The 27,292-nt window shown below is 39.4% G+C and overlaps 1 protein-coding gene across 3 annotated transcripts in view; it reads right to left on the bottom strand.

The window, feature by feature from the left end:
* LOC102418513 (transmembrane protease serine 11E) overlaps positions 1-21,687 on the bottom strand; it is a 46,353-nt gene extending 24,666 nt beyond the window's left edge. For 2 of the 3 annotated variants that reach the window (XM_023744857.1, XM_014445966.2), the window contains exons 1-2: positions 21,649-21,687; positions 1,697-1,821 (exon numbers count right to left, since the gene is read on the bottom strand). In XM_023744857.1, the coding sequence (XP_023600625.1) occupies positions 1,697-1,821; positions 21,649-21,656 (133 nt within the window). In that variant the 5' untranslated portion in view covers positions 21,657-21,687. Of the gene's footprint in view, positions 1-1,696; positions 1,822-4,756; positions 4,831-21,648 lie in introns of those variants that run through there. The other variant, XM_023744858.1, reaches the window with a different exon arrangement.
* Positions 21,688-27,292: the final 5,605 nt, after the last annotated feature.

Raw genomic sequence — 27,292 nt, 5'->3', positions numbered from 1 at the left:
GCTTTATCTATCTGTTTCTGTAATAGATTTGTTTGGTTTAGCTGGGTTATCTAGGTGTACCATCTCCAAGTGCACATGTGCTATATCCACTCACAGAGGGCAGGTTGCAATTATGACAGTAACACACGTCACAACAATCGTTTATTCAGGTGTGCTGTGTGGGCAGTAGAAACTGTGTTCCATATTACTCAACTGATCATCCAAACAATAGGATCCAGGAACAGGTTACTGGAAAAAATCTTGCCAGGTTTTCACTGTATGCGTATGAATAAGACTTTAAGCCTCTATAAACACTTGGCTTGGGAAGAAGCAAAGGAGAAAAATAAGAAACATTTTCTCTCGCTCAGGTATGGAGACCCCTAGTATTACTTGGGACTCCTTATGAAGTCAGATAAGCCAAAATATGCCCCTAGAAAATATCATAGGTATGACTCACTTGTTGTTTTTCATTCTGTATTTAATAAACATTAATTAAGTTTCTAATATGTGCAAGAATCCTCTTAATTTCTGAAAATACAAAAATGAATGCAATGTAGTCCTAGGCATCCATGAAGAAGAGTGATAATGCTTACAATATCATGGGACTCAATATATTCATAACAGAATTATAGGATTGTGAAGTTATTTCAGCTACTATTTTTTTTATTAAAAACATGCTCCAGAAAAATTTTCAAAATGCAAATACTTCAAATTCAAAGACCTGCATGTGGGGAAATTTTACCAAAAATAATCTTTACATTACTTTTTTCCCTTTAAACTGCTCATTAATGATCCATCTTGCTTGGATATTTAAGACTGGATTGTGTCTGCTAGCAGATCACCAAATTACAGACCACCACTTCTCTTTACAAGAAAGAAACTTCTGCAAATTCCCAATTAAATTAGAATCAAGTTATTAGCCTCTTTAGTTACAGGGTCTTGAACATCAAAGCATTACCTAGTCAGTAAGGGAGATATTAAACCAATAGGTCATAGTGGAGTCAACTAATTAAAACCTGAGGCAAAGTAGAAGGAAACTTCAGAAGGGTTGTCGTGCGCTTAAAAAACAGTTCTGGAGTACCCTGGGGATCTTTCCAATAGCACAGCAGTGTTCACGTTTCATTCAGCAGTGAGGTACCCAATTACTGCAGAGTGGATCTCCTTATAATTAGCCTTATCAGCAGATCCTGTCCTCTTTACTCACTTATAATACATCCCAAGATGAGATTTAAAATAACAGAAATAAACATTTCTTCAATAATATATCACTCTGAGCATTTTTCTAACTTACCAGCACAGAATAGAGCCTACTTATTTTTTATAGTCCCTGATTATGTGATTAATTAATTGGGCTGTCAGGATTTCAATGAGTTATAATTATTTTAAATCAAGGTGATTGCCCTATAACCTCAAACAACTCAAGCCACTGGACTCTAGCTATCCTGTGGTCTTCCCTTAATTAAGAGTTGATTATTAATGAATATAAAAACGAGCATGCTATTCCCAGTAGGAAGCATTGCTTCATTAAAGATGGAAGAAAGAATCTCCTTGGCTCGTGAGGATTAAACATGAAACAAGGCAGGTAAAGCGTTCTTCGTACCAGCTATGCAAATGAATCGTAGTAATGAATGAATAAGCCTGTGGCTAACCAAAACAGGAATGTACAGGAGGAAATATTTGGGGTAAATCACATGATGCCAGGGCAGCCCATACTTACTGTATCTCACATAATGAACAATGAGTCCAATGCACACGGCCAGGACAATCAGGGATAAAAAGGTGATGAGGCCAATCACCCATGGCTTCACACATTCTCTCTTCGTGGCCCTGGCCACAGAAGACCTGAGAAAGAAAGCAAATGGGTGAATTATATCACAGTGCACCCTGTACCCACTTCTTGGGTAAAACAGTTATTCCTGAGGAATTCAGGACACTCGCACAGATGATAGAATACTGTTTAGAACACACCCTGGGTCCCAGGCTGCTAAGCCAGTCTGGCTCTGGTTGCCTGACTTTTGGCAAGTAATTTGACTTCTCTGTGCCTAGGTTTTCTTGTCCATAAAGCAAGGATGATAATGGTAAACCTATCTCATAGAATTGTTGTAAGGATTAAATAAATGACTTCGTGTAAAATGCCTACAACAGTGCCTAACATGTAGAAAGTGCTATGCAAATGTTAGCCATGATTTATTGTGCTGTCTGTGTGCAGGACACTGAGTTAGCACTGTAGGAGCTATGGAAATGTTTAAAGCCTGTTTCTACTCCTCTAGAATCTAAAACTGCCCAAGAAATGTGTTGCAGCTTTAATCATACCAGGTTCCAGATAGAGTTTCTAATTCAATCTCTTTCTGTTTTTCTGATCTATATCCAAACAAGCTTTCAGGATACACATAAAAGACAACCAGAGGTCTATTCTAAAAATGCTAAATGTTTGAGCTAATAGTTATCTCTAAACTTCAATGATGCTGCAGGGAATCCCTTGTTCATGAGACTCCCTCAGCCTCTCCCATTTGTTCTGCCTTCAGAACCACGTTACTGAAAAAAAGTCTGTTAGCCTTCTTTGTGCTTGATTAGTAAAGTTGCTGTTTCCTTGTGTTATAATAGTTACTAAGCAAACTCAAAAACTAGAGGAAATGAAATAATATGTCAGTTGGCTAAAGAGTTTGAATATGATGCTATTTTAAATTTCTTGAGGTATTTGTCATGCTGGTAGAATCGATGGCATGTATTCATACCTCCAGAGCACTGTCTGGTACATGAAGACGAGGGACAAGTATGGTGTTATTTTTGAAGGGGGACCAGGGATTGAATCAAAATAAAGAGAATTCCAAGTCCAGCTCTTTCCTTACCAGCTTGGACAAATCACTTAGACTCTGAGCATAGTTTCTCGGTCTGACAATAGGGACAGAAGAATACCCATATTTTCAAAAGCATGAGGTTGACTGTGGAACCCATAATGAAATCATGAATTGAGAAGTTCTTGGAAACTGCAAAGCATTTTGCAATATATATATTGCAGAAACAAGGAGACTATTTCCACGTGATATTTGGCCAAGAAGTGATATCATTTTGATCCCTGCCACACCATCATCACATCCTGTCTCTGCCTCCATGTCCTGTTCTGTGTGAACATTATTGCAGAAGTCAATAATGGCACCATTGCTACATGACTCTGCCTCTGCTAAAGGCCTGGGGTGTGGTGCAAGGCCCCTGGGACTCTACCTGGTCCTATGACTTTCCCATGAGACTGTAGTCAAGGAAACTTCATCTTCCTCTACCCTATCTCTTCCATCACTAGTTCTCCCTTGAGTGGATTCAAAACACCTGCTCCTACAATGGCAATTATTGAAATATAAAAAGAGTTCTCCACAGGAGGTTATTTTTATGTGCAACTGTGCCTAAGAAGCCTAAAAACTGACTACTGTTCCTTCATCTGTGAATGCTTGCTATTCGCCTGTTGCAGAAGAAAGGAGATGCATATAGCAGACGTAAGCAAAATGTGGGGCGTGGAGGGAGGGGACAGCCATGGGAGGGAAGGGCTTCTCTACTAATAGCAAAACATTCCAGATAAAGAATATGAGTTTATAATGGAAGGAAATATGATATAACTATAAAAGTATATGATCACTATATAGGATTGTGAAATATGACAGAAGTTCTATTTTATGATAACTTTTTATCAAGACAGAAAAGTAAAATAATGCAGCCATTAGACTGATGGGGTAGAGCTACATGTATTAACGTGTAAAAGGTCAATGATATATTTTAATGAAAAAATGTTGCAGAAGAATATGTATTCTGTGTCTAGTTTCTATAAATAAAACTATATATGTGTGTGCACTGCAAAATATATAGGAAGAGACAAAAATTATAAACAGTAAGAAGTGGAATAACAGAAATAAGAGAGAAATTTTAATTTTAATGTGCTTTTTTGTGTTGTGGTGGATTTTTTCTAACAAGAGATATCATAGCTTTTGAATTAAACAAAAGAGAGAGGGGGGTTGAATTTCAAAAGCTAGTGAGAATGATTATATGCCTTTTCATGGAATTTCTGTCACTATCGTGCCCCAAATTACCAGTGTATCCTCCTTTCCTGACCCCCACCGTTTACAGCTGTTTCAGTGATGGTCTTTGGAGGCTTTGAATGAGATAAGAGAGGTAGCATGGGACAAAGAAAAAAGAGAAACCATCAAAAACACTTTGAATAAGCAAGGGAGTGTATTGCTGAGCCCCACCACCAATTTATTTATTGTACATTCTTGTACCAGCAGATTCAATTCTCTCTTATTTCCTCCACATGAAAAACAGGAATTATAATCCCAAACCCCTCCTAAACTGGTGAATTATGTGGAGATAAAAAATGATAAAATAGTTTATTACTTTGAGCTCCCAAGTAGAAAAGTATTGTGCAAAAAGCAAGGGCTATCATTATTATCATTATTTTAATTATTAATAATAATGGTAATAACCACATTACTGAGATGTTTGTCATTTGAAACATTATCTCTTCCCTTCCCAGTCTGCATGGCATTGCTTTTCAAACTGATTCACCCTGTTTCTTAGTTACTTTTTTGTTGCTCTCTCAGCAAGTGATTTAATACTGAATTGCTCCAAATTAGATGTGGTAGAGTGTGCTAAAAAATCATTAAAATGGAGGAATAAAACCATTTTATATGTCAACAGAAACATGTAATTAACCCCCTTCTGCACATAAACCCTTATCCAATCATCATTGTGGCCTGTTGAAACTTATCTGAAGTTCCTCCCATAAAATTACCTTCAGATAGACTGGTTATTTCTAATAGCTTCAGTGGCATCAAATTTCTTTCTTTGTATTATTTTTCTTTTCCATTTGGGGACATGTGTGATTAGACAAAGAATATAGCAGGTGAATAAAACAGTTAAAATATGGGTACATTTTTATAAGCCCAAAATTGCCAAAAGACAAGTTATATGACCAGAGTTGCATATTGTCACTTTTTAATGAGTACTAAAAAAAAAAAAAAAAAAGGAGCCCAGCTGGTGTGGCTCAGTGGTTGAGCATCAACCCATGAACCACAAGGTCATGGTTCAATTCCCAGTCAGGGCACATGCCCCAGTTGGAAGCTTGACCCCCGGTAAGGGGGTGTGCAGGAAGCAGCCAATCAATGATTCTCTCTCATCATTGATGTTTCTATCTCTCTCCCTCTCCCTTCCTCTTTCTGAAATCAATAAAAGTTGATTTTAAAAAATAAAAAGAAAGGCAAAACAACTACAACAAAAACAAGGGGTGGGGGTATGTACTAACAAATAAACTTTATGGTAAGCACTAGGGAATGAGAAGTCAAGACTCACAGTGCTTCAAAGGAAAGTTCATCAGTGCCCTACACAACACCACCACCATGGACTGATGGATAGAGGATCTCCAACTCTTTGCTCATTGTCTACATGGTAAATAGCATGGATGTTCTTAGTTCGCATGTTTCACCAGGTCAGTCCAGCTGAGCTGTTTTGAATGAACATGTGCACAATATCTATAAAGCTGGAGATACCAAAGCATTATTATCAACCACTTAACCCAGAGGTCAGCAAACTTTTCTGTGAATGTCCAAATAGTAGCTAAGGCTTTCTGCGCCACACAATCTCCATTGCAGCTACTCAACTCTGCCTTTATAGTGCAAAAGCAGGCAAAGACAATACATAAACAAATGAGCATGTCTGTGTTCCAATAAAACTTTATTTCTGTACACTGAAATTTGAATTTCACAAACCTTTGCTTGCCATGAAATATTTTTCTTCTTTTGATTTGTTTTCAACCATTTAAAAGTGTAAAAGTCATTCTTAACTCAAGCACAGTACAAAAGCAGGTGGTAAGGCAAATTTGGCCTTTGGGCTGTAATTTACTGATGGTTGACTTAAGCAAGAGCCGGCAAGTCAATGCTAATTGCGTTGGGAAGCTATAATGGTCTTTTCTCTTTCTAGTCTCACTTTCATAGCAAATCTAATGTAGTCTATCGCTAATCCCATGGTCACTGAACTTGTTTTGACAATTCTCACCAAAACCTGCCCTATAGCTTGACAAGAGATTTCTCTCTTGTCTACCAGTCTCCATATCATTCTCCATTATAGTAAGCTGTCTTTCTAGAAGGGATATGCTAATGCTGAGACTGCTTGAAACCCAAGTCGGCCTCAGTTTGCCTAATATTCCCCCTCTGTCCCATGAGCTTTAAAGTTATTTGCCTTTGTTCCTGCTGCTCCTATGTGGAGTAACTTAGAGTCTTTTTTTAATATGCATATGTATAATTTATGTAAAACAAGTTACCAAGGTGGCCCACTCATACGTGAGTCCCTCCCCTTAGCTCACTCTTCCCCACGATGGCCCATTCGATCAGTGCCCCAATACTGGAAAGTGCTGGGGGCTATTCGGTTGTGTGTGTGTGTGTGCGTGTGTGTGTGTGTGTGTGTAATAGAAAGAACTTTTTGAAAGTTAATTTTACTAGTATTTTCATCTAGTAATATATGCATATTGTCTAAAAAATGAAATGAGACTACTTGCCAGTTAAGTCTTTAGCAATTGTTTTTTATTTACCTCTGAGTTTCTGAAAAATGTTCTCACATAGAGTCCATTCTTTGCCTGCATCATAAAAGCCTGTGGGTATTTAATGGCCAATTCAAAAAATCTATTCACTTCAGCTAAGTTTATTCATCCCCATCTCTGAATATCACAGCTAAGTATGCATTTTGAGCTCTTTGAGGATAGGGTCTAATCCTTACTTATTTCTATACTAGAGGCCCGGTGCACAAAAATTTGTGTACTGGGGGCGGGGGGAGGGGGTCCCTCAGCCCGGCCTGTGCCCTCTCACAGTCTGGGACCCCTCGGGAGATAACGACCTGCTGGCTTAGGCCTGCTCCTGGGTGGCAGAGGGCAGGCCCAATCCCTAGGTGCAGCCCCTGGTCGGGCTCAGAGCAGGGCTGATTGGGGAGTTGGGGCGCCGCCCCCTGTCATGCACAGAGCAGGGCGGATCGGGAGGTTGCGATGCCACCCTCAGTCACGCTCAGGGTATGGGGGATTGGGGCACCGCCCCTATCACACTCAAGGCAGGGTCAATGGGGAGGTTGCGGCGCCACCCCCTGTGATGCACAGAGCAGGGCCAATCAGGGGGTTGGGGTTGGGGCGCTGCCCCCTGTCACTCACAGAGCAGGGCCCATCAAGGGGCTGGGGGTCCGTACCCTGTCACACACAGAGCAGGGCCCATCAGGGGGTTGGGGAGCTCCCCCCCTCTCACTCACAGAGTAGGGCCGATAGGGGAGTTGGGGGCACCTCCTCTCTGTCACACACAGAGCAGGGCGGATCAGGGGGTTGGAGCCCTGCTCCCTGTCACACTCAGGGCAGGATCAATGGGGAGGTTATGGCTCTACCCTGTCACACACAGAGCAAGGCCCGTAGAGGGGGGTTGGGGCGCCACCCTCTATCATCCACAGAGCAGGGCCAATCAGGGGGATGGGGCGTCACAGCTGTCACACTCGGGGCAGGGCCGATGGAGAGGTTATGGCTCTACCCTGTCACACACAGGGCAGGTCTCATGGGGGCGGGGGGGGGGGCGTTGGGGCGCCGCACCCTGTCACACACAGAGCCGCAGGGCAATCAGGGGATTGGGGAGCTCCCCCCTATCAGGCACAGAGCAGGGCTGATCAGGGGGTGGGGGCTTTTCCCTGTCACTAACAGAGCAGGGGGGATAGGGAGGTTGTGGCCCCGCCCCCTGTCACACACAGAGCCGCAGGGGATCAGGGGTTTTGGGCGCTGCCCCCTGTCACGCTGATCCCAGTGCCGGGAGCCTCGCTGCTCCACTGATCCCGGTGCTGGGAGGCATATTACCCTTTTACTATATAGGATAGCGGCCTGGTGCATGGGTGGGGGCTGGCTGGTTTGCCCTGAAGGGTGTCCTGGATCAGGGTGGGGGTCCCCACTGGGGTGCCTGGCCAGTCTGGCTGAGGGGCTGAGGGCTGTTTTCCGGGTGGCGAGTGACTAAAGCTCCCAACCGGTCCTTGTTTTCTTCTTCTTTTTTTTTTTTTTTTATTCTGGGCCAGCTTTAGCTCTGAGGCCTCGCTGCTGAAAACATGGATACAATGTTTCGGTCCGGCTGGATTTCAGTCCGGCTGGTTTCTGGGGTTTTGTTTACCTTCTTATTTGCAACATAGTACATAGTTGCTTAGAGTTGCAGCTGAGAGGCCGGCAAGTCAGGCGGGGAACGTTGGAGTCCGCAGCAAGCAAGCCTCATGTTCGCTTCAGTACCTGGCTGCCGGCCGCCATCTTGGCTGACAGTTAATTTGCATATACTCACTGATTAGCCAATGAAAAGGGTAGCGGTCGTACGCTAATTACCATGTTTCTCTTTTATTAGTGTAGATTCTCTGAGCACATGCTCAAGGAATGTTCCCAGAGGGAATTGAAGTTGACTAAACAAATTTAATCAACCATTTGTCAGTACCACATATGGGTTTTGAACTCTCTTAAAGCACTCTGGTCTGCCATAGTCTTGGAAAAGAACTGGGAATATGACACACAAAGAAAGACAGGTCAGACATTGTAAAGAATAATTGCTATTTAAGTAAGCCTGATTTCCATAAGACACTTTATATAATAATGAAGCTTTGGTTAATGTTTCTATTTCATCTGTGTTTAAAATATATGATTATCCAAATTGATTTGATCTACCTACTATAAACTACTATCATAGTACAAAAAGTGACAAATGCAAATAAAAGGACATTAATTTCAGGAGACACATATTATTTGAGATCACTGAATGTCTGTATGTTATAATATCTAGACAAAAGCATAATGAAAGATACCACAATAAAGTAACAATATAGTCCCTTATGATATTGCTAATTCCCTATGTCAGTGCTTAAGATTTAAAATATAATTTATTTTTTATGGTGACTGTAGCTTATTTCTTTAGTTCATTGGATTTTGCCTCCTTGTCCTATCCACACAAATCCTTCTGATGGTTTTTCTTACCAGAAGGCATTGGTGAAATCTTCCATCTTTTTTATACTTTATACAATACAACTATAAGAATATCCAGGATAAAACTAAAAATTTGGCCCTAGCTGGTTTGACTCAATGAATAGAATGTTGGCCCTCAAACTGACGGGTCCTGGGTTCAATTCCAGTCAAGGACACATACCTAGGTTGCAGGCTCAATTCCCAGTCCTGGTCGAGGTGCATGCTGGAGGCAACCAATCGATGTGTCTCTCACACATCAGTGGTTTTCTCTCTCTCTCCTCCTCTCCCTTGCATTCTCTCTAAAAATCAATGGAAAAATATCCTCAGATGAGGATTCACCAAAAAAAAAAACAAACAAACAAACTAAAAGTTTGTGTATGTGTGTCTGGATTATGTTTTCACTGACTTTTTAAAACAATACAAACAAATTACTACTTAATAAAATTGCAAAAAACATATTCTACCCTGTCTATACAGTTACACAAACACCTCTATAAAGTGTCTAATATCATCAACCTGGTCCTTGGACTGAATTTTGTGTGCACTCCCTACAATAATAACTATGAATAGTTCTCAGAGAGAAGTTATAATTATAACAAGGTGGGACTCTAATTACTAGACAACTGTTTCCATTTGATTTTTTACAACACCAATGTAATGGTAAGAAACTCATTGTTTTTATTATGAATGTTTTTACTTGTATTCTACCTTGTTCTACACTGGATTAGGTGGCTTATAAGGAGATTTTATATAAAGATAGATTTTATATATATTCTATATAAAATATGGTATTAAGTTACCTTTAGAGATGTAAGAATAAAGCAAACTGTAAGTGAAAAGATAAAATGGGAATAGAATTAAAACTATATTTCATAATTCCCATGTAGACATTTCCTTAAGTCAAGCCACAACATTTATAGCTCTCTGGACAAAAAAGCAAACAAGCAAACTTTGGTCAAGTATAGTCTTCATGGCACCCATAAGATAAAAACTGAGCTGTTGCTCAGAAGCATTACAATTCTTTCAGTTCCTCATAAAAAGAATCTATACTAATAATAGCCTAGATGGTCGTCATGCCCTCATGCATCACACCCTAAGATGGCCATCACAAGATGGCTGTCACAAGATGGCCATCACAAGATGGCCGTCACATGATGGCCGCACACAGCAGAGGCGGGGCCCGGCAGAGGAGGTGGGTCGCAGCTGGGGAGGGCAGTTGTGGGCAATCAGGCCTGCAGGGGAGGGCAGTTGGGGATGTCAGGCCAGCAGGGGAGGGCAGTTGTGGGAGATCAGGCCTTCAGGGGAGGGCAGTTGGGGATGATCAAGATGGCAGGGGAGGGCTGTTGTGGGTGAGCAGGCCGGCGGGGGCGGGGGGGGGGGCAGTTGTGGGCGATTAGGCCAGCAGGGGAGAGAAGTTTGGGGCGATCAGGCCGGCAGAGGAGCAGTTAGGCGTCAATCAGGCCAGCAGGGGAGCAGTTAGGGAGCGATCAGGCTGGCAGGCAGAACTGGTTAGTGGCAATCAGGCAGGCAGGCAGGTGAGCGGTTAGGAGCCAGCGGTCCCAGATTGCGAGAGGGATGTCCCAGATTGGAGAGTGTGCAAGCCGGACTGAGGGACACTCCCCCACCATGCACAAATTTCGTGCATCAGGCCTCTAGTACTATATAATGTAATGAACTATATGTTCTCTAAGATATTCTTAGCACAGAAACAAAAATTTGTTTTATAATACTCTTACACTGTCCTTCAATTCTAACAAATGGCATCAATTACTATTCAGTAGAAGCAATATGATATGGGGAAAGCACTGTGAAATCGTTTAGATACCAAGTTCTATATTTTTTGTCTGACAACACTTCCCTAATCATTATTGAAATGGCTCCTTATGGTATTTTCACAAAGTATCTAAAGATGATTGAAATCATAGACATTAAAACAGTGTTGTTTATTACAGTAGTAAGTTTTTAGTAAACATAGTATTGCTTTGCACAGTAAGAAGTTTATAATAAACTAGAGGCCCAGTGCACAAAAATTTGTGCACTTGGGGGGGTCCCTCAGCTTGGCCTATGCCCTCTTGCAGTCTGGAACCCCTCAGAGGATGTCCACCTGCTGGCTTAGGCCCGCTCCCCAGGGGATCAGGCCAAAGCTGGCAGTCAGACATCCCTCTGGCAGCCCGGCAGCCCTCGGGGGATGTCCACTTGCCAGCAGGGAGCAGGCCTAAGCTTCAGTCGGACATCCTTAGTGCTGCTGAGGAGGCGGGAGAGGCTCCCACCACCACCGCTGTACTGGCAGCCATCAGCCTGGCTTGTGGCTGAGCAGAGCTCCCTCTGTGGGAGCACACTGACTACCAGGGGGCAGCTCCTGCATTGAGCGTCTGCCCTCTGGTGGTCAGTGTGTGTCATAGTGACCAGTCATTGCCAGTCGTTCTGCTGTTAGGGTCAGTTTGCATATTACCCTTTTATTAATATAGAATAGAGGCCTGGTGCATGGTGGGGGCCGGCTGGTTTGCCCTGAAAGGTGTCCGGAATCAGGTGGGAGTCCCACTGGGTGCCTGGCCAGCCTGGGTGAGGGGCTGATGGGTGTTTGCAGGCTGGTCACACCCCCTTCAGGGTGGGGTCCCCACTGGGGTGCCTGGCCAGCCTGGGTGAGGGGGCTGATGGCTGTTTGCAGTTGGTCACACCCCCTTCAGGGTGGGGGTCCCCACTGGGGTGCCTGGCCAGCTTGGGTTAGGGGCTGATGGCTGTTTGCAAGCTGGTCAAGCACCCCCCCCCCAGTGGGGACCCTCACCCATGGAGGTTTGGCCAGCCTGGGTGAGGGGCTGATGGCCGTTTTCAGGCTAGCCATACCCCCTTTAGGGTGGCGGGTCACCACTGGGGTGCCTGGCCAGTCTGGGTGAGGGGTTGAGGGCCGTTTTCAGGCTGGCCAAGCCCCCTGGTGACGGAAGCTCCCAGCCTCTCCTCTTTTTCTTTTTTTTTTTTTTTCTGGGATTTATTTACCTTCTATAATTGAAAGTTTGTAGCCTTGAGAGGAGCTCAGAGCCGGCCAGGGCGGGCGGGAGGGAAGTCTCCTGCTTGCTCCAGCTCCGTGGCCACAGCCAGCTCAAAGCAGGTATCTGGAGTTTATTTACCTTCTATAATTGAAACTTTGTTGCTTTGAGTGGAGCTCAGAGCTGCCACGGCAAGCAGAAGCTTAACTTCCTCCATCATTGGGGCAACCAAGCCTCCTGCTTGCTCTAGCTCCGTGGCGACCGGCCGCCATCTTGGTTTGGTTAATTTGCATATAGTCGCTCTGATTGGCTGGTGTGCGTGGCTTAAGGCATAGCAAAGGTACAGTCAATTTGCATGCTTGTCTTTTATTAGTGTAGATGTTGTGAATGACAGAAAACCCTACCTCTCATTAAACTTTAACTTAGGCAAAACCCATAGCTTAACCATGCCTATATTTAACCAACCATAAAACTGCAGTGATAATCTTTCCTCCCACCTAGTTTAACAGGAAGTTATGAAGATAGCACCTGATATCATCAGACTTTGTTAGATACATGTTCTATATAAGCATTAGTGGCAACTCAACAGTAAGGAATGTCTCTGATCTCCACTTTGTTATCATTAAGGTCTTTATTAAGTTCCTAACCAGAGATGGTACAGCATACGAAATTTAAGTTGACACTGTAACCTCTAGAAATTTACAGTCATAGATAGATGGGACCCCAAAAATATTTAAAGATATTATTAAGTAATTAGTTATTCATTTATAGACTTATAAATTAAACTATTTAACCCTTAACTCCACTAATACACTTGTTTTCTTTTCCTCAAACTCTTTCCAGTTCAAGATAGTAAGTTGGCATCATCTGAGTAAATACCATTTAAAAGCAGCAGTTTCCCACAGAAATGTTGACAAGGAGTGCCATTGCAGCTCATCATAGGGAATTATACACACTTAAAAATATGGAATAAAAATGAGAATTAATAGGGAATTTGTGAGTATGTCATGGCAAGTCTGTCACAAAGAAAACTAATTGAGAAACCTGAGCTATAAACACTTGAGACTGCTAATATATAACACAGACTTTCATTCATTAATTTTTTGCATTGTTATATGTCCTTCTACCAAGTCTTTCTTGTGACTTTGTCTAGATAATTCCTATAAGAGTTGGCATGATATAGTGGAAATAACTCTGAACTGCATGACTAATTACCTGTGTCTTAGTCCTAAGGGTTCATTTAAAGATTAAGCCCTTTCATCTAAATCCTAAGTTTCTCAGGTGATAAATCTGTCATATTCAACATCATAAATACCAGCATCTCCTAACCCCCAACTTGTGTGATGTTGAATGTGCTCTCATAGTCTTCATTTTTAAAAAATATAATGGGGATTTTAGTTGATCTAGATGCTCTCTAATTTTTACCAAAGCTAGTGTTTTATGCCTAATAACCTAGAAAAACTTAATATTTATATAATTAAAGTTCATCATTTATTAAACAATAAGCTTTAACATAAATTTCAAATGCATTATTTTTTATTAGCTATATGCCAGATAATTTGGAATGCTCAAAATAAGAGATTGCAAGTCATTTGAAATAATCCAAGAATCATACATATGAAGAAGACATAAAAGTTCTTTATTACTTGAATCCTAAACCAGTTTTAAAATCTGTAGACCATAAAATTCCATTTTACATAACCCACTGAAGGGCCTTAAAATTGGAATGTGTCAGTGGGAACATGAGCTAAGACCCTGTGATGTCTTCCAGGTTGCTGTTTCCCTGGTAAACACTATAAGCCATACACTAAGAATCCTCCAGATTATCTAGAAATTTCTATGTATAATCCTATCTGAATTAACTTTGTAAGGAGAGACAATTGAAAAATGTATGAACTGTTTTAATACTTATATTATTCTTTCAAAAGTGAGATTTCTTGATTAATGGATTTCCTCCCCCAATTGCTGACCCATAATATATGGAAGTATTGCGTCTTAACTTTTGGATGGAACACAAGATTTGTGAAATTGATAATTAAATACTCACCTTAGCTTAATTAATATCTAAAATATTGCCATTTTAATAACAAATAGTGAAATATGCTTAGATTCATGTTATAATAGGGTAGAATTTACTATGCAAATTAATACCATAATATTATAAGAAAAGTATTCTTTTATCCAACAGAACCAAATATTTTCAGTTACCAATGTCCATGGCCTTAATTCATATGTATATGCTGATGTCTAAACTTCAGACCCATATAGCCACCTGCCTACTGTTTACCACAACATTTGAATGATGATATTCTTCTCATCATTTAAATTTAACATGACTATGGTAGAAACTCACAAGTGCCTATCCCAAATATTTGTTCTTTTTCCTTAATAATAGAATCTTTGATTTTGGGTTGGGCCTCCTGGAAAATAGAATAATGTCCCTTGTCCATAGGAGTCTCCATTTAAATAAGTTCTGACCAATGGAATCTCTGTTCCTATGGCTAGATTAGAATCTGGATGTGCATGTCCTAGCTAAAGTACATAAGTGTTATTTGGAGCTCAGCAACCATACTGAACCATGATTTGGAGGATATAAGTTTATGCCAGCGGGACCTCATGACAGCAGGAGCCTAGATTCCTAATTACTCTGTGAACCTCCCTATCAGCCATCATCTGCCTGCCTTCAGACTTGTTTTACATGAAACTGAAATAAAATTACATTTCATATACTAAAGCCACTTTACCCTAGATTTCTGGCTACTCATAGCTAAATTTAATATATTTACAATATATAAAAGAGGTTAATTGCAATCAGGTAAATACTATTTTTATGTAACTATCTTTGGGAAAAAAGGACATCAAGAAACATACTTAGTAATTCTCATTCAATTTCTGTATATGAGATGACAAAAATAATTTTACTTAATATTCTCTTGCAGCATAAGTTTGAAATACAAGTAATACATCTAATACTAATAAATCAGTATATCAAGTTTCCATTGAGGATATCATCATAACAAGCTCTAGGACTTTAAACAAATGACTTCCATTTTATCCTTTAGTGGATAATGGTCTGTGCTGTAGTATCAGAAACTTGGGTTTAGTCCTGGCTCTTCCTCTTATAGCTTGGTGGCTCTGAGCAAATTACCCTTTACAAGTCTACCAATGGAGATAATGATCTAACTATAGGGTTCTTCTAAGGGTTAAATGAAATAACACTTAAAAGAGTAATTGGCATCCTGCCAGGCACACAGTAAATGCTCAACAAATGTTGGCTTTGTCCTCATTCCTCCTTCATAATGAGAAATAAATTTGTTTTTAAAGTGGGATGAAATATCCCCAAGTTGCTTTATGTGTTCCTGGGGGAATAAGGAGATAGAGTAGGTGAGGCTCAAAGCCTTAGTCCCACTACACCCCTAGCAACTCTGCTCCATACAACAGGGCTTCGCATTAGCCTTATGTGCAAAATGGATTCAACTGGTAAAGAAAATGTGGAAAACCACTCATCTTTGCACCTGTCTGCTCTAAGAATCTATGAGTCAGGCCAATGGTCAGCCATGAAGTGTAGAGTTTAGTGTAAGGATTTAGAACTCTACTTATGAAGCCCTAATCTATCTTTGCTTTGAATCCAGTAATATATGTACAAGTGCTTAGCCATGGCTTCAATGTATTGTATAGATTGAAAGATTGGTTTGTAATATTTTGGATATATTATTTGTAATCTCTGGTATTCTCTTGATTAGGAAAATTGAGACACTGAGATTAAACTAATTGTTGAAACAAGGAAAGTTAGCTCTGCTTAATCAAGGGATCACTTGTGATTCCAGGGATCATGATGTGGTGGAGGCAGCAGGGAGTACTAAAAAGTATAGAAATGCAGTTAGAGCATGTATGTTCAAACTCCAACTCCATCAATCACTGACTCAAAAGTGTGGAAGTCTCAGTCTTCCTAGCCTTTGATATCCCTATCTGTAAAATTATGATAATATTAGCATTACCTGCCTCATAGGGTTGTTGATAGGTACCAAATTTTATATATATATATATATATATATGGTGTAGGAATTGTGTGTAAAAAACATATCATCCTATATAATAAAAGGCTAATATGCAAAGCAACCAAACAGCGGAACGACCAATTGCTATGATGTGCACTGACCACCAGGGGGCAGACATTCAATGCAGGAGTTGCCCCTGGTGGTCAGTGCACTCCTACAGGGAGAGCACTGCTCAGCCAGAAGCCCTGAGCCGGGCTCATGGCTGGTGAGTGCAGCAGCGGTGGCGGGAGACTCTCCCACCTCCACAGCAGCACTAAGGATGTCCCTCGAGGGCTCCTGGACTGCAAGAGGGCACAGGCCAAGCTGAGGGACCCCCTGAGTGCATGAATTTTGTGCACCGGGCCTCTAGTATTATATATAAACTAGTAGCCCTGCACACGAATCTGTGTGCCAGTAGCTCTCCAGTAGCTCACTGCCGCCCTCCAGTAGCTCTCTGCCTGCTGCCCTGCCCTCTTGTAGCTCTGCCCGCCCCCCCTTCCCCCACCCCCTCATAGCTTGCTGCCCTGCCCCCTCCTATAGCTCTCCACCGCCCGCTTGTAGCTCGCTGCCCCACCCTCCTGCTGATCTATGATCCAGTCATTACACTTCACAGCATAACAACCATTTGCATATTACATCTTTATTATATAGGATACTTACATATGAATATATGTATTCTTACTATATGTACCTTCTCTGAATTTTACTAAATGTGACCTGACAAGCTTTTAATTTGCAATGACTAATTTTTAAACGGCCATATACTTCTATATGAATCCAAATGGTAATAGTAATAATAATAATAACAATATTTTCTGGAGCATGTAGACACCAGTGCTAATTTAACTTTTCTACTTGACAATATTGGACTCAATGTACAGGTGAACCAGGAGGACAGATTCTATCTCTAATATTGATCAATATTCCTGTGACCACATGCAAATTACCTAATCTTTGAAGGTTGTATCCCTTACTTTATAGAATGCAGACAGCAATGCTTCCTGTCTACCAGCCTCAAAAGTGGAGTGAGAGGGAAAAATAAAGGTCATTATGCTATTACTTGAGGGACATTTTCTGATAATTCTGGTTGCAGTAAAGAGTGTGAGCAGGTAAGGAAGAGACCTCCTCTGTATCTATGCTAATTAAAGCCTGGGGAGGATCATAAAAAGAACATCCACATTTTGAATCCAAGTAGCACACAAGACAGTTAAATCACTATAGCAGTAGAACCACCTATGTAGGTAAAGGAGACATTGTGAAGAGGGTATAGCATTGTAATAAGACCATAGATTTGGAGTCAGATAGACCTGGCTTAATTCCCAGGTCTGCCATTTATTGCCTTTGGGCAAATAATGGTACCTGTGAATCTCAGTTTCCTCATATGTAAAATGGGTATAACACTATAACCATACTATAAAGATTAAATGTGCATGATATTTTAGAAAAGTAGTTGGAACATAGTACATGTGCAACAAATGATAACAATTACTTTTTTTCTGCGCTGACTCATAGTTTGACTTTAAACAAAGTGCTAAATCTTTCCATAGCTTTTGCAGCTTCAAAAAAAAAAAAAGATATCATCTGACAACTTGAGATGAAAAGTTGCAAGATAGCATTTAATGGTGACTGTATGGTACTTTGAATTCCCCGAAGCTTAGTTCTACATCAGAGTTAGTATTCTAAAAATCTCAGAAATTGCCCAACCATGCAGGTGATACATATGCCTGGGAGAAGGTTGTGCTTGCCGGTTCTGGCTTGACTTGGTGTCTCTGCAGCCTGTTTTTCTTTCTCAACCTCTTAAACCTTTCCTAATCTCTAATCCACTCATTTCTAAACCTATTAAATTGTGCTGGAAACTGAGAGCATTCATCACAATTCTCATTCACCATCTTCGCTGAAAATATGTCCAAAGAAGTATGCTTTGAGAAGTTTTTAGTCGAGTTCTTCTAAATCCTAACCCTGACAAAGCCAAGAAATGCAGCCAGAGTACCCATTTCAGCACTGACCATCTTGGAAGACCTGCTCCACATCTGCCCAACTCACCTCATTCCCAAGCACTAACATTTCAGGCACTACAAACCTTATGGACCTCTGCTGATATTGAAGCACATATTAGGCAAATAATATCACTTCTTCTTCTTGAATGTTTCTATTTATTCCCTCTTTATAGTGACACAATGACATATTTTTGGAGGAAAGCAGACAGCAATGAAAGAATAACAAAGGTCTATTACGCAGTTATAGTGACTGATGAATTCCTTCCATGAAATGCTGCACTAAGATGAACTTGATTTTCACACAGCAGCAAATGTTGTAATTATTTTTATAAAATGGGGATGATGTAATTGAAGTGCTATACTCTCAGTCACTGATCGCCTTTGAGATAGGGTGAGAAAGTTAGGTCATGTTCTTATTTAAATACAAAGACAGTTTGAAGAATATTAAATAAGGGCAGTTCACGCACTCTTTAAAATGTTTTTAAACCCTTCCTTCTTAAGCACATATGTGCATTGTTTCACATTAATCTGTATATGATCTGTTTCTTTGCCTATACATCGTATAGGCATGTATGGGTATACCTACACATACATTTTCTCCATGTATGAATCTACATGTATGCATGTTTTCCATTTCCCTGTTAGACTGCAAACTTTCCAAATACTCTTTTTTTAGGTCCCCACCCCTGATAGACAATGTGTTACAATAGAAAAGTGTAAACTTTAGAACCAGAAAGGCCAAGGTCAGATTCTAGATTCAACACTTAACTGACTCTGGACAATCTGAGCTGCTGTTATTTCATCTTTGAAAACAGTGATCAACAATAACTGCTTCTCAACGTATTGTCCAAAGTAATTGAGGTACCATTTTACAAGGTGTATAATACATAATAGATGCTCAACAGGTAGTTTCTTCCACGCAAAACTGGGTACACAATGAGAACTTACCACAAGCTGTTACATGGACCAGGACTGATCTTGGCTGACGGAGAAGTGAGGCCCAGTGTTAAACGCTTGGAGCACGATCCTATAGCAACCTTGGACCTAACTCTCAATAGAGTGGCCCTTCAGCATCACTATCTATTGACTAATTTCAGGGGGGGAATATTACTAGATGAGTTTTATGTCAAGGTTTTCCCTGTAAACAAACAGATTTTTAATCCGAAAATGACCACCCTCCCTGTTTGACACAAACTACCCAAATAATGTCAGTAGCTTCTCTTCAGTTTCCCATGTCTCCTTAAATTATCTTCTCCTGCTTAATCATCACTATGTTGCATAAATGAGTGCTCTTTTCCCTAGAAGGGAAAGGTGACTAGGGAAATAGCACCTCCCATTACAATATAATTATACCAATTTAAATTTTAAAAAAGGGCTACCTCTTTAAAAGATGACCGATTTCATTTCTGCCTTAATTTCTTTATGTCTTACCATCTCCTTTCTTTTTTTATGGCTTTACACTGTGTCAGTTCTTCTCAGACTTTTAGTAAAAATAAGAATTACCTTGTGTAACTTCTAAAAAATACATTTCCCATGCCTCAACCAGAGATTTGTTAGAATTTCTGAAATGAGAACTGGATGTTTCTATTTTTAATAAGTATCCAGTGAATCTAATGCAGGAAGTTCATGGGCCACACACTGAGAGACAGTCATATCCCACTGAGTAAAAAATTAAAGTTATCCATGATGTTTAATTTAAATATGACTCATTTCACCTTCATCTATTTAAATGTGTGTAAATATTAATGTTTATAAATTTTGTCTGCTGACCTGTAATTCTTATCAGTGGTTGCTGGTGAATACAGTCAGCATGCATCCCCATCATCAGTATATATACAGGGGTGGGCAAAAAGTTGGTTTACAGTTGCTCATATGGAAAATAATACAATAATTAATAAATAATAATATATGAATAAACTGTTTCATGTACTCATAACTATAAACCTACTTTTGTCCATCTCTGTATTAATAAGTAGATTCTTCTCTACACAAATCTCTTTCCTATAAACTTATTCTTGATAAAGTTTTCTTTAACTTTCTGCTATGGGTGTTTGCTCATAAAATTCACAAGTTCTCTTCATGCTCAAAAAACAGTATAAAATAAGAATTTGGGGGAAACAGCAGCATAAAAAGAATGTTTACATGGTCTAAATTTCTTCTTACCCTTAAATTCAAAAATAGTGATTCTCATTTAGAACAAGTAGAGTGGGGGGGGGGGCTATCAGAAATTTGACTAAAGAGGAACGAGCCATTTAATAAAATGCTCCATCTGTTTCTTATATGACTTCCCAGTTATGAATCAATGTTCTTAAAGAGAAATTGCCTACATATATCCTAATATTTCAATCATATTTCTTTCATGCAAGCATTGTTGTTGGTACACTTACTCCAGCAAATACACATAGTAAATTTAATCCCTTCTCACTCTATTCTATTCTCTTAACATCACCAAGGTCAACTCAAACATGATATACTTCACTTTTTAGATCAGGATGGTATTTTGTTCACCTTTCTTTTTTTTCCTTGAGATATACTTCCATCTCCTCTGAAGCAGGATTTAAATAGGTACATCTTTTGCTTCAAATTAGAGACTATACATAGAAAAGTTTACTCCAATACACACACCCCCATAGCTCCTCTACACAAATTCCAGACTCATTCACACCCAACATAGAACAAACCTGAAATCTATTGGATATCTTGAGTTTGATAGAGGTTCTAACTTTAAATAAAACACTCTTTTATATGGTAATATTCTTAAAGACAATGCAGGCAAAAGGTGTAGGACATAAAACCATCAAGGACTATAGAGAAGTACTTGCAAAGGCAGGGAGTCTTGAAAAATCTGACTAAATCTGTAGTGTCTTTAGCTCTTAGTTTCTCCATGAACATGTATAGAAGAGTATTAAACTTCTCATGACAAGTATGTAGAACTCTCTATCAATGACAGAGCCCTCTTCTCAAAGTAGAAATCAATCTCAATAAAAGATATACCAATACATCAACCAGAAAAAATAAAATTTTAATCTAAAGATAAAATTATTTTTAGAGTCCAAATTTATACACTGAAACCTGGATAATGTTTCATTTCTATCTTTGAAAGAAAACAACCCCAAAATAATTATGATTTATCCATTAGAGAAGTTGATTGTGGGCAGGTACATCATTAGATTTATTTTTTAAATCCAGCTATAATAGTCTAGTCATAATGTCTTTTTAAATTATTTCTCACTAAGACATGTATAATTTTTAAAGTTAAACTATTTACTTAGATAAATAAAGGTAATTTGGATCTTCATGATTTTCTCAATAAGACAAAGCTAAAACATGTTATTTTAGCCCAAGCTAAAAATGTGTTCTTTTCTTCTTCAAACAAACAAACCAAACAACTAAAAGACAGCTGTTCAAGCAGTATGTACCTTTATCTGTTGTTGAACTCTTCTGAAAGTATTTAGAAAAACATTTTTGGATAGGACACTAGAGAATAAGAAAACCAAATACAGAAAGAATAGAAATCTATTTCTTGATATAATTTCATGTTAAATATAAAAAGTATTTTTCTATGTTAAGCAAAATAAACCAGAGATCTATATGTTTCTTGGTGTGGTTTATGTTTCATTTTAAACTACAAGCTAACTTAAGACAAAAAAAAAGGAACTCACGGATGCATTTCTGACCAGCAAGGAAGAGTCCTGTGGAGACCGAGGTCTGCAGTCAAATGTATGCATCCAGCCTCTATCAGCAACTTCCTGGGCTGGATGAGGTGAAGAAAGAAATCACTGATGATCTAAACAAAACCAGTCTGACAGGTCATGGCTAGTATGATGGGAACTGTTTGTGTAATAGTAGGACAAAGTCAGATGTTATAGGGAGCTAGAGAACACAAATAATTTTTAAATACTTTCTAGGAGTGGAAATTCTATTGTCTTAAGACTCTAACTTAAAAGTGTTAACGTAAATCTGAATATTTCAAAAAGTCAGATGTTTAACTCTAGAAATAAATTCTAAAACCATCTTGCTCAGCCTCTTCATGTTTCCAATGAAGAAACTGAGGTTTAAGTTGAATGACTTGGTCAAAATCACATAGTTTATGAGCCACCAAACCAGGATGAATGCTCGTTTTTTGTTGCTTGTTTTTTAACTAGTCTGACATGCTTGCCACTCTAACCATGCATATAATGAAAGTTTTCCTTTGGTATTGATTGTAATCAATCATTGAAAATTATAGTAGAGATTAGAAAATTATGTGTCATAATGATACTGCTGTAATTTACCCAGTAATTAATTAATTAACAGGAAAGGAGCAAAGGGAAGGCCAGATAATATAAGCATGACTTTTGTACAGCTGTACCAGAAGACTGCAGTTTAGCACACTCCAGATCTGTTCCCCGCAGATCCTGGGGGAAGGGACTGGACAAACAAGAATAGACACATGTCCAGTAAGGTCTGAATGGTATGGGAAAGGTGATTGTTTGTCATTCACACCTGGGAGCAGGGCATTGGCCAGAATAGGCATGGCCACTACAAGTGCACAAAATCTGAGACACATAAACTCCTAGACAAAGGGAGTTCCCTCTCTTGAGCTCCAGCTCTCTTGTTGCAAGGGGTGCCCTCCTCTGCACTTGCCACATGGCCCACAGCCATGTGGACTCCCCACACACAATGGACTGATGGACTAAAATTAGACTGATGCTGCTCTAGGACTCAACTCCACAATGGAATGGAACTTTGGACATTGGCTTTGCTTTTTTTAAAAAAAAATCTTTATTGATTAAGGTATTACATATTTGTCCTTATCCTCCCATAATCCCCCCCCCGACCCCCTCACTCATGCCCTCACCCCCCTGTTGTCTGTGTCCATTGGTTAGGCTTATATGAATGCATACAAGTCCTTTGGTTGATCTCTCCCCCTGACCCCCACCCTCCCCTACCTTCCCTGTGTGGTTTGATGTTCTGATTGAAGCTTCTTTGTCTCTGGATCTGTTTTTGTTCACCAGCTTATGTTGTTCATTATATTCCACAAATGAGTGAGATCATGTGATATTTATCTTTCTCTGACTGGCTTATTTCACTTAGCATAATGCTCTCAAGTTCCATCCATGTTGTTGCAAATAGTAAGAATTCCTTCTTTTTTAACGCAGCGTAGTATTCCATTGTGTAGATGCACCAGGGTTTTTTAATCCACTCATCTGCTGATGGGCACTTAGGCTGCTTCCAAATCTATGGTGAATTGTGCTGCTATGAACATAGGGCTGCATATATCCTTTCTGATTGGTGTTTCTAGCTTCTTGGGATATATTCCTAGAAGTGGAATCACTGGGTCAAATGGGAGTTCCAATTTTAGTTTTTTGAGGAAACTCCATACTGTCTTCCACAGTGGCTGCACCAGTCTGCATTCCCAACAGCAGTGCACGAGGGTTCCTTTTTCTCCGCATCCTCGCCAGCACTTGTCATTTGTTGAGTTGTTGATGATAGCCATTCTGACAGGTGTGAGATGATACGGCATTGTCATTTTGATTTGCATCTCCCGGATAATTAGTGACTTTGAGCATGTTTTCATATGTCTCTTGGCCTTCCTTCTGTCTTCTTTCAAAAAGTGTTTATTTAGGTCCATTGCCCATTTTTTGATTGGGCTGTTTATCTTCCTTTTTTTAAGTTGTATGAGTTCCCTGTAAATGTTGAAGATTAAACCCTTATCAGTGATAACATTGGCAAATATGTTCTCCCATGCAGTGGGCTTTCTTGTTGTTTTGTTGATGGTTTCTTTTGCTGTGCAGAAGCTTTTTGTTTTGATGTAGTCCCATTTGTTTATATTCTCCTTAGTTTCCATTGCCCTAGGAGCTGTATCAGTGAAGAAATTGCTTTGGCATATGTCTGAGAGAAAGCTTTGCTTTTAGTTCTACTAAAGCAGCGGTTCTCAACCTGTGGGTCGCAACCCCTTTGGGGGTTGAACGACCCTTTCACAGGGGTCGCCTAAATACATCCTGCATATCAGATATTTACATTACGATTCATAACAGTAGCAAAATTACAGTTATGAAGTAGCAACGAAAATAATTTTATGGTTGGGGGTCACCACAACATGAGGAACTGTATTAAAGGGTCGCAGCATTAGGAAGGTTGAGAACCACTGTAAAGCCACAGCTCCACATTTTCCAGGCCTGATACAAGGGAAATGGGACTTTGGAAGCCAAAGGATGTAACTTCATGAAAATAAAGCTTTCTACTATATCTCATCCTCCCATGGGGGCCTCCAGAAATTCTTATTCCTGTGGTACTCCAAGAACCCCACTCCCACTAGCAACAGAGAAATTTCACCTGTGCAATTCTCTAATAGCAATAGTTTCTCTAGAAAAGTTAAGTAGTTTACAAATATTAACCCCCAATTGAGACAGTATATTTCTTTCATTATGCTAGAGACAAGAATATGAGCCGACACTGAATCATTATTGTCTTATTCCTAAAAAGTGAATAACATATTTTTAAATATATTCAGCTCTAGCCGGTGTTGCGCAATGGTTAGAGTATCAGCCCATGCAACAAAGGGTCATGGGTTCCATTCCCGGTTAAGGCTATGTACCTGGGTTGCAGGTTTGATCCCCAGCCCAACCAGGGCTTATTCAGGAAGCAACTAATTGATGTGTCTCTCTCATATCGATATGTCTCACTTTCTCTCTCTCCCCAACCCTCTCTCCCTTCCACGATCTCTAAAAATCAATGGAAAAAATATCCTCGGGTGAGGATTAACAAACAAACAAAAATGTGTTCACACATGTGTATGCAAAACTCGGTGTATTTGTGTCACGTATAATCTTTAAATTGCCTTCCCTAATCCCCATAAAGTAGATGAGGTGTTTCTCCTCTGTCCTCTCATGGCATCATTAACACTTACATATTACACTAGAGTTTTCTGTGTTCTTGTATCTCAACTCCACTAGATTGAATTCTTAAAAGACATAAACCTATTCCTAAATCATATGGCTCTCAAATTATGTGTAAAAAGGAGGGAGAGAAGGAAAGCATAAGGAGGTATGTGTAACTGATCTTAAAATCACCATAAAGAAAGCAAATAGATTCTGTTTAATGTTCCTATGCCTCCATTGATCCAATGGCTCATCTGAACAGATAGAGAAGTTGGAATCCACAGTGCAGTGTGGGCTTAGGCTGCCAAGAACTGAATCACTCTTTAACAGTAACTCCCAAAAAGCCTCTATGCTGGGGCACACTGTACTCAGGACTAGGGAGAGCATGGCATCTACCTTTGTTTCTGGCCAATAGATGACAATGCTGTAGAATAATATTATATGAACTTGGAGTTAACTACTATGTAGTATCAGTTTTCTGTCTACTCACTTGAAAGAGCAATTTAGCCAAAAATAAAAAGGTAGCAATAATGAAGTAAAATGTGAGATTAAACTGTTCTTATTATACAGCCTTTAAAAAGTGAAATCCTCACTAATGGAATGTTAATCTGGTTGAATAATACCATATTTTATTTTATACTCATGTTTTATGAAAATATTGATTATACTCTTGCTTTTGAAAAAAAAACAGTCTTCCTCAGTATAACTGTGGGCCAAGATTTGTCAAACTCATTTTAACAGAATCTCATGACTTTTTTTTTAAAACTAAAATCCAGATTCCAAACTCAAATAAATCTTTTTATATGGTCCTATGGTCCTGTATACTTAGGATTATGTATTCCTAATGATGAATTGTTTAAAACCCTATGAATATAAACTAGAATTTATAGAAAACCAGAGATTAAGGCTGTGTAAATAGAAAATAAGTGTGTATCAGCCTAATGATATCAAAAGATAACCATAAGAACATGCTTCCTATGTTAATATCTTTCATTCAGGCTACTCAGAGACCAATAACAGTGTGTGCCATCAAATTTCATTATATTACTTACACTTTAGTAGATATTTGAAGAATGACAGGGAAAGAAGGAGGAATGAAACATTGAACTCTATCAAATGGAGTATTTCATGAACTTAGGCTTTTCTTTGATAGTGATTCTTAGAGTTGTAAGATAAAAAACACAGTCAATCATTGTTTGAATTAATTGATCTCTAAGAGAAAAAATAAAAGGCTCTTAGAGCAAAAGTTTGTCTTTCATTCAAATATTTATTTACTGTGTTGCTGTTTTTCAGGAATCATAAATTGTATTCTGTAATCCTTTTGCCCTAAATTATGGTGTGAAGAAAATGTGTTCAAAGATGTTTCCCCCTCTTTGTGTCTGAGATCAGGGCAGTCTGTCTTCCTGTGTCCTCCTGTGCAATGAACAGCAAAGTCAGGAGGAATATATTCATGGCCATGAAACCCACAGCAGACGTTACATTGCATAATTAGTAAAATAACAACATGACCACAGGCATTTTTGCCAGCCAACAAACCATTCCATAGTCCTTCGTATACACGTCAGTGTCATAACAATGAGGCATGTGATGGCCGTAAGCATGACTATGCTAAAGAAGTACAGTGCCAGTGTGGCTAGTCATGGATGATTTTTATCATTTTTTAAATATCCCCCAGCTTGAACCAAGTTATTTTATGCCTTATAATACATGGATGCACATGCATGGTAATATGATTAATTTATGGAAGCACTTAAAGTTATACATAGCTTATCTTTGTAGTGCTAGAGCAATCCTTTTATTGGCCAATTAATTGGGTCGTACTTTATAGACTGACCACTGTCATTAAACTAGTGAGTGAGCTAGTTAGCAGGTAAACACAGCTATTGTCATTTGCAGATCCATTTCCTCCTATCATGTATTGTTTTGAACTAGACCCAAATTCTAATAACTGCAATTAGTAGTTAATAACTGCACCTTAATTTGTTTAAGCCAAGAAAACAAAGACCATCAATATAACTAATTACACTGACCAATGCATTGAATAATAGCAGCAATATGTTTATCAAAAATTAGAAGAGAGTTTTATATAACCTTCTTATAACAAGTTTAAAGAAGCCTAAGAACATAACTTTGAAGTTGGTGACAGATTTTTATAGATCTATTCATGTGGTCATTAATGTATACTTCCACTGATCTAGCTTGATCTAACGGCAGAACTCAAAGTACCTAAACTAGAGATACTGTGTTCTTTAGATGAACTTTCTTAGATATCACTTTTCTCAGAAGACCTCTATAAGAACAGAATAGGAATCGTCTGAGTTCATATCCCTAACAAAGGCCTGAAGAGTTAGTATTGTACAGGGTGTCCCAAAAAAATGTATACACACTTTAACAGCTGATAGCTCAACTGATGTTTCTTTCTTTTAAGAGTAAACCCATTGGA

The sequence above is a fragment of the Myotis lucifugus genome, unplaced genomic scaffold (genome assembly GCF_000147115.1).
Source record: "Myotis lucifugus unplaced genomic scaffold, Myoluc2.0 scaffold_492, whole genome shotgun sequence".
Taxonomy (NCBI): Eukaryota; Metazoa; Chordata; class Mammalia; order Chiroptera; family Vespertilionidae; genus Myotis; species Myotis lucifugus.
The sequence above is the reverse complement of the archived record's forward strand: the minus strand, read 5'-3'. Positions and strand labels throughout refer to the sequence as shown.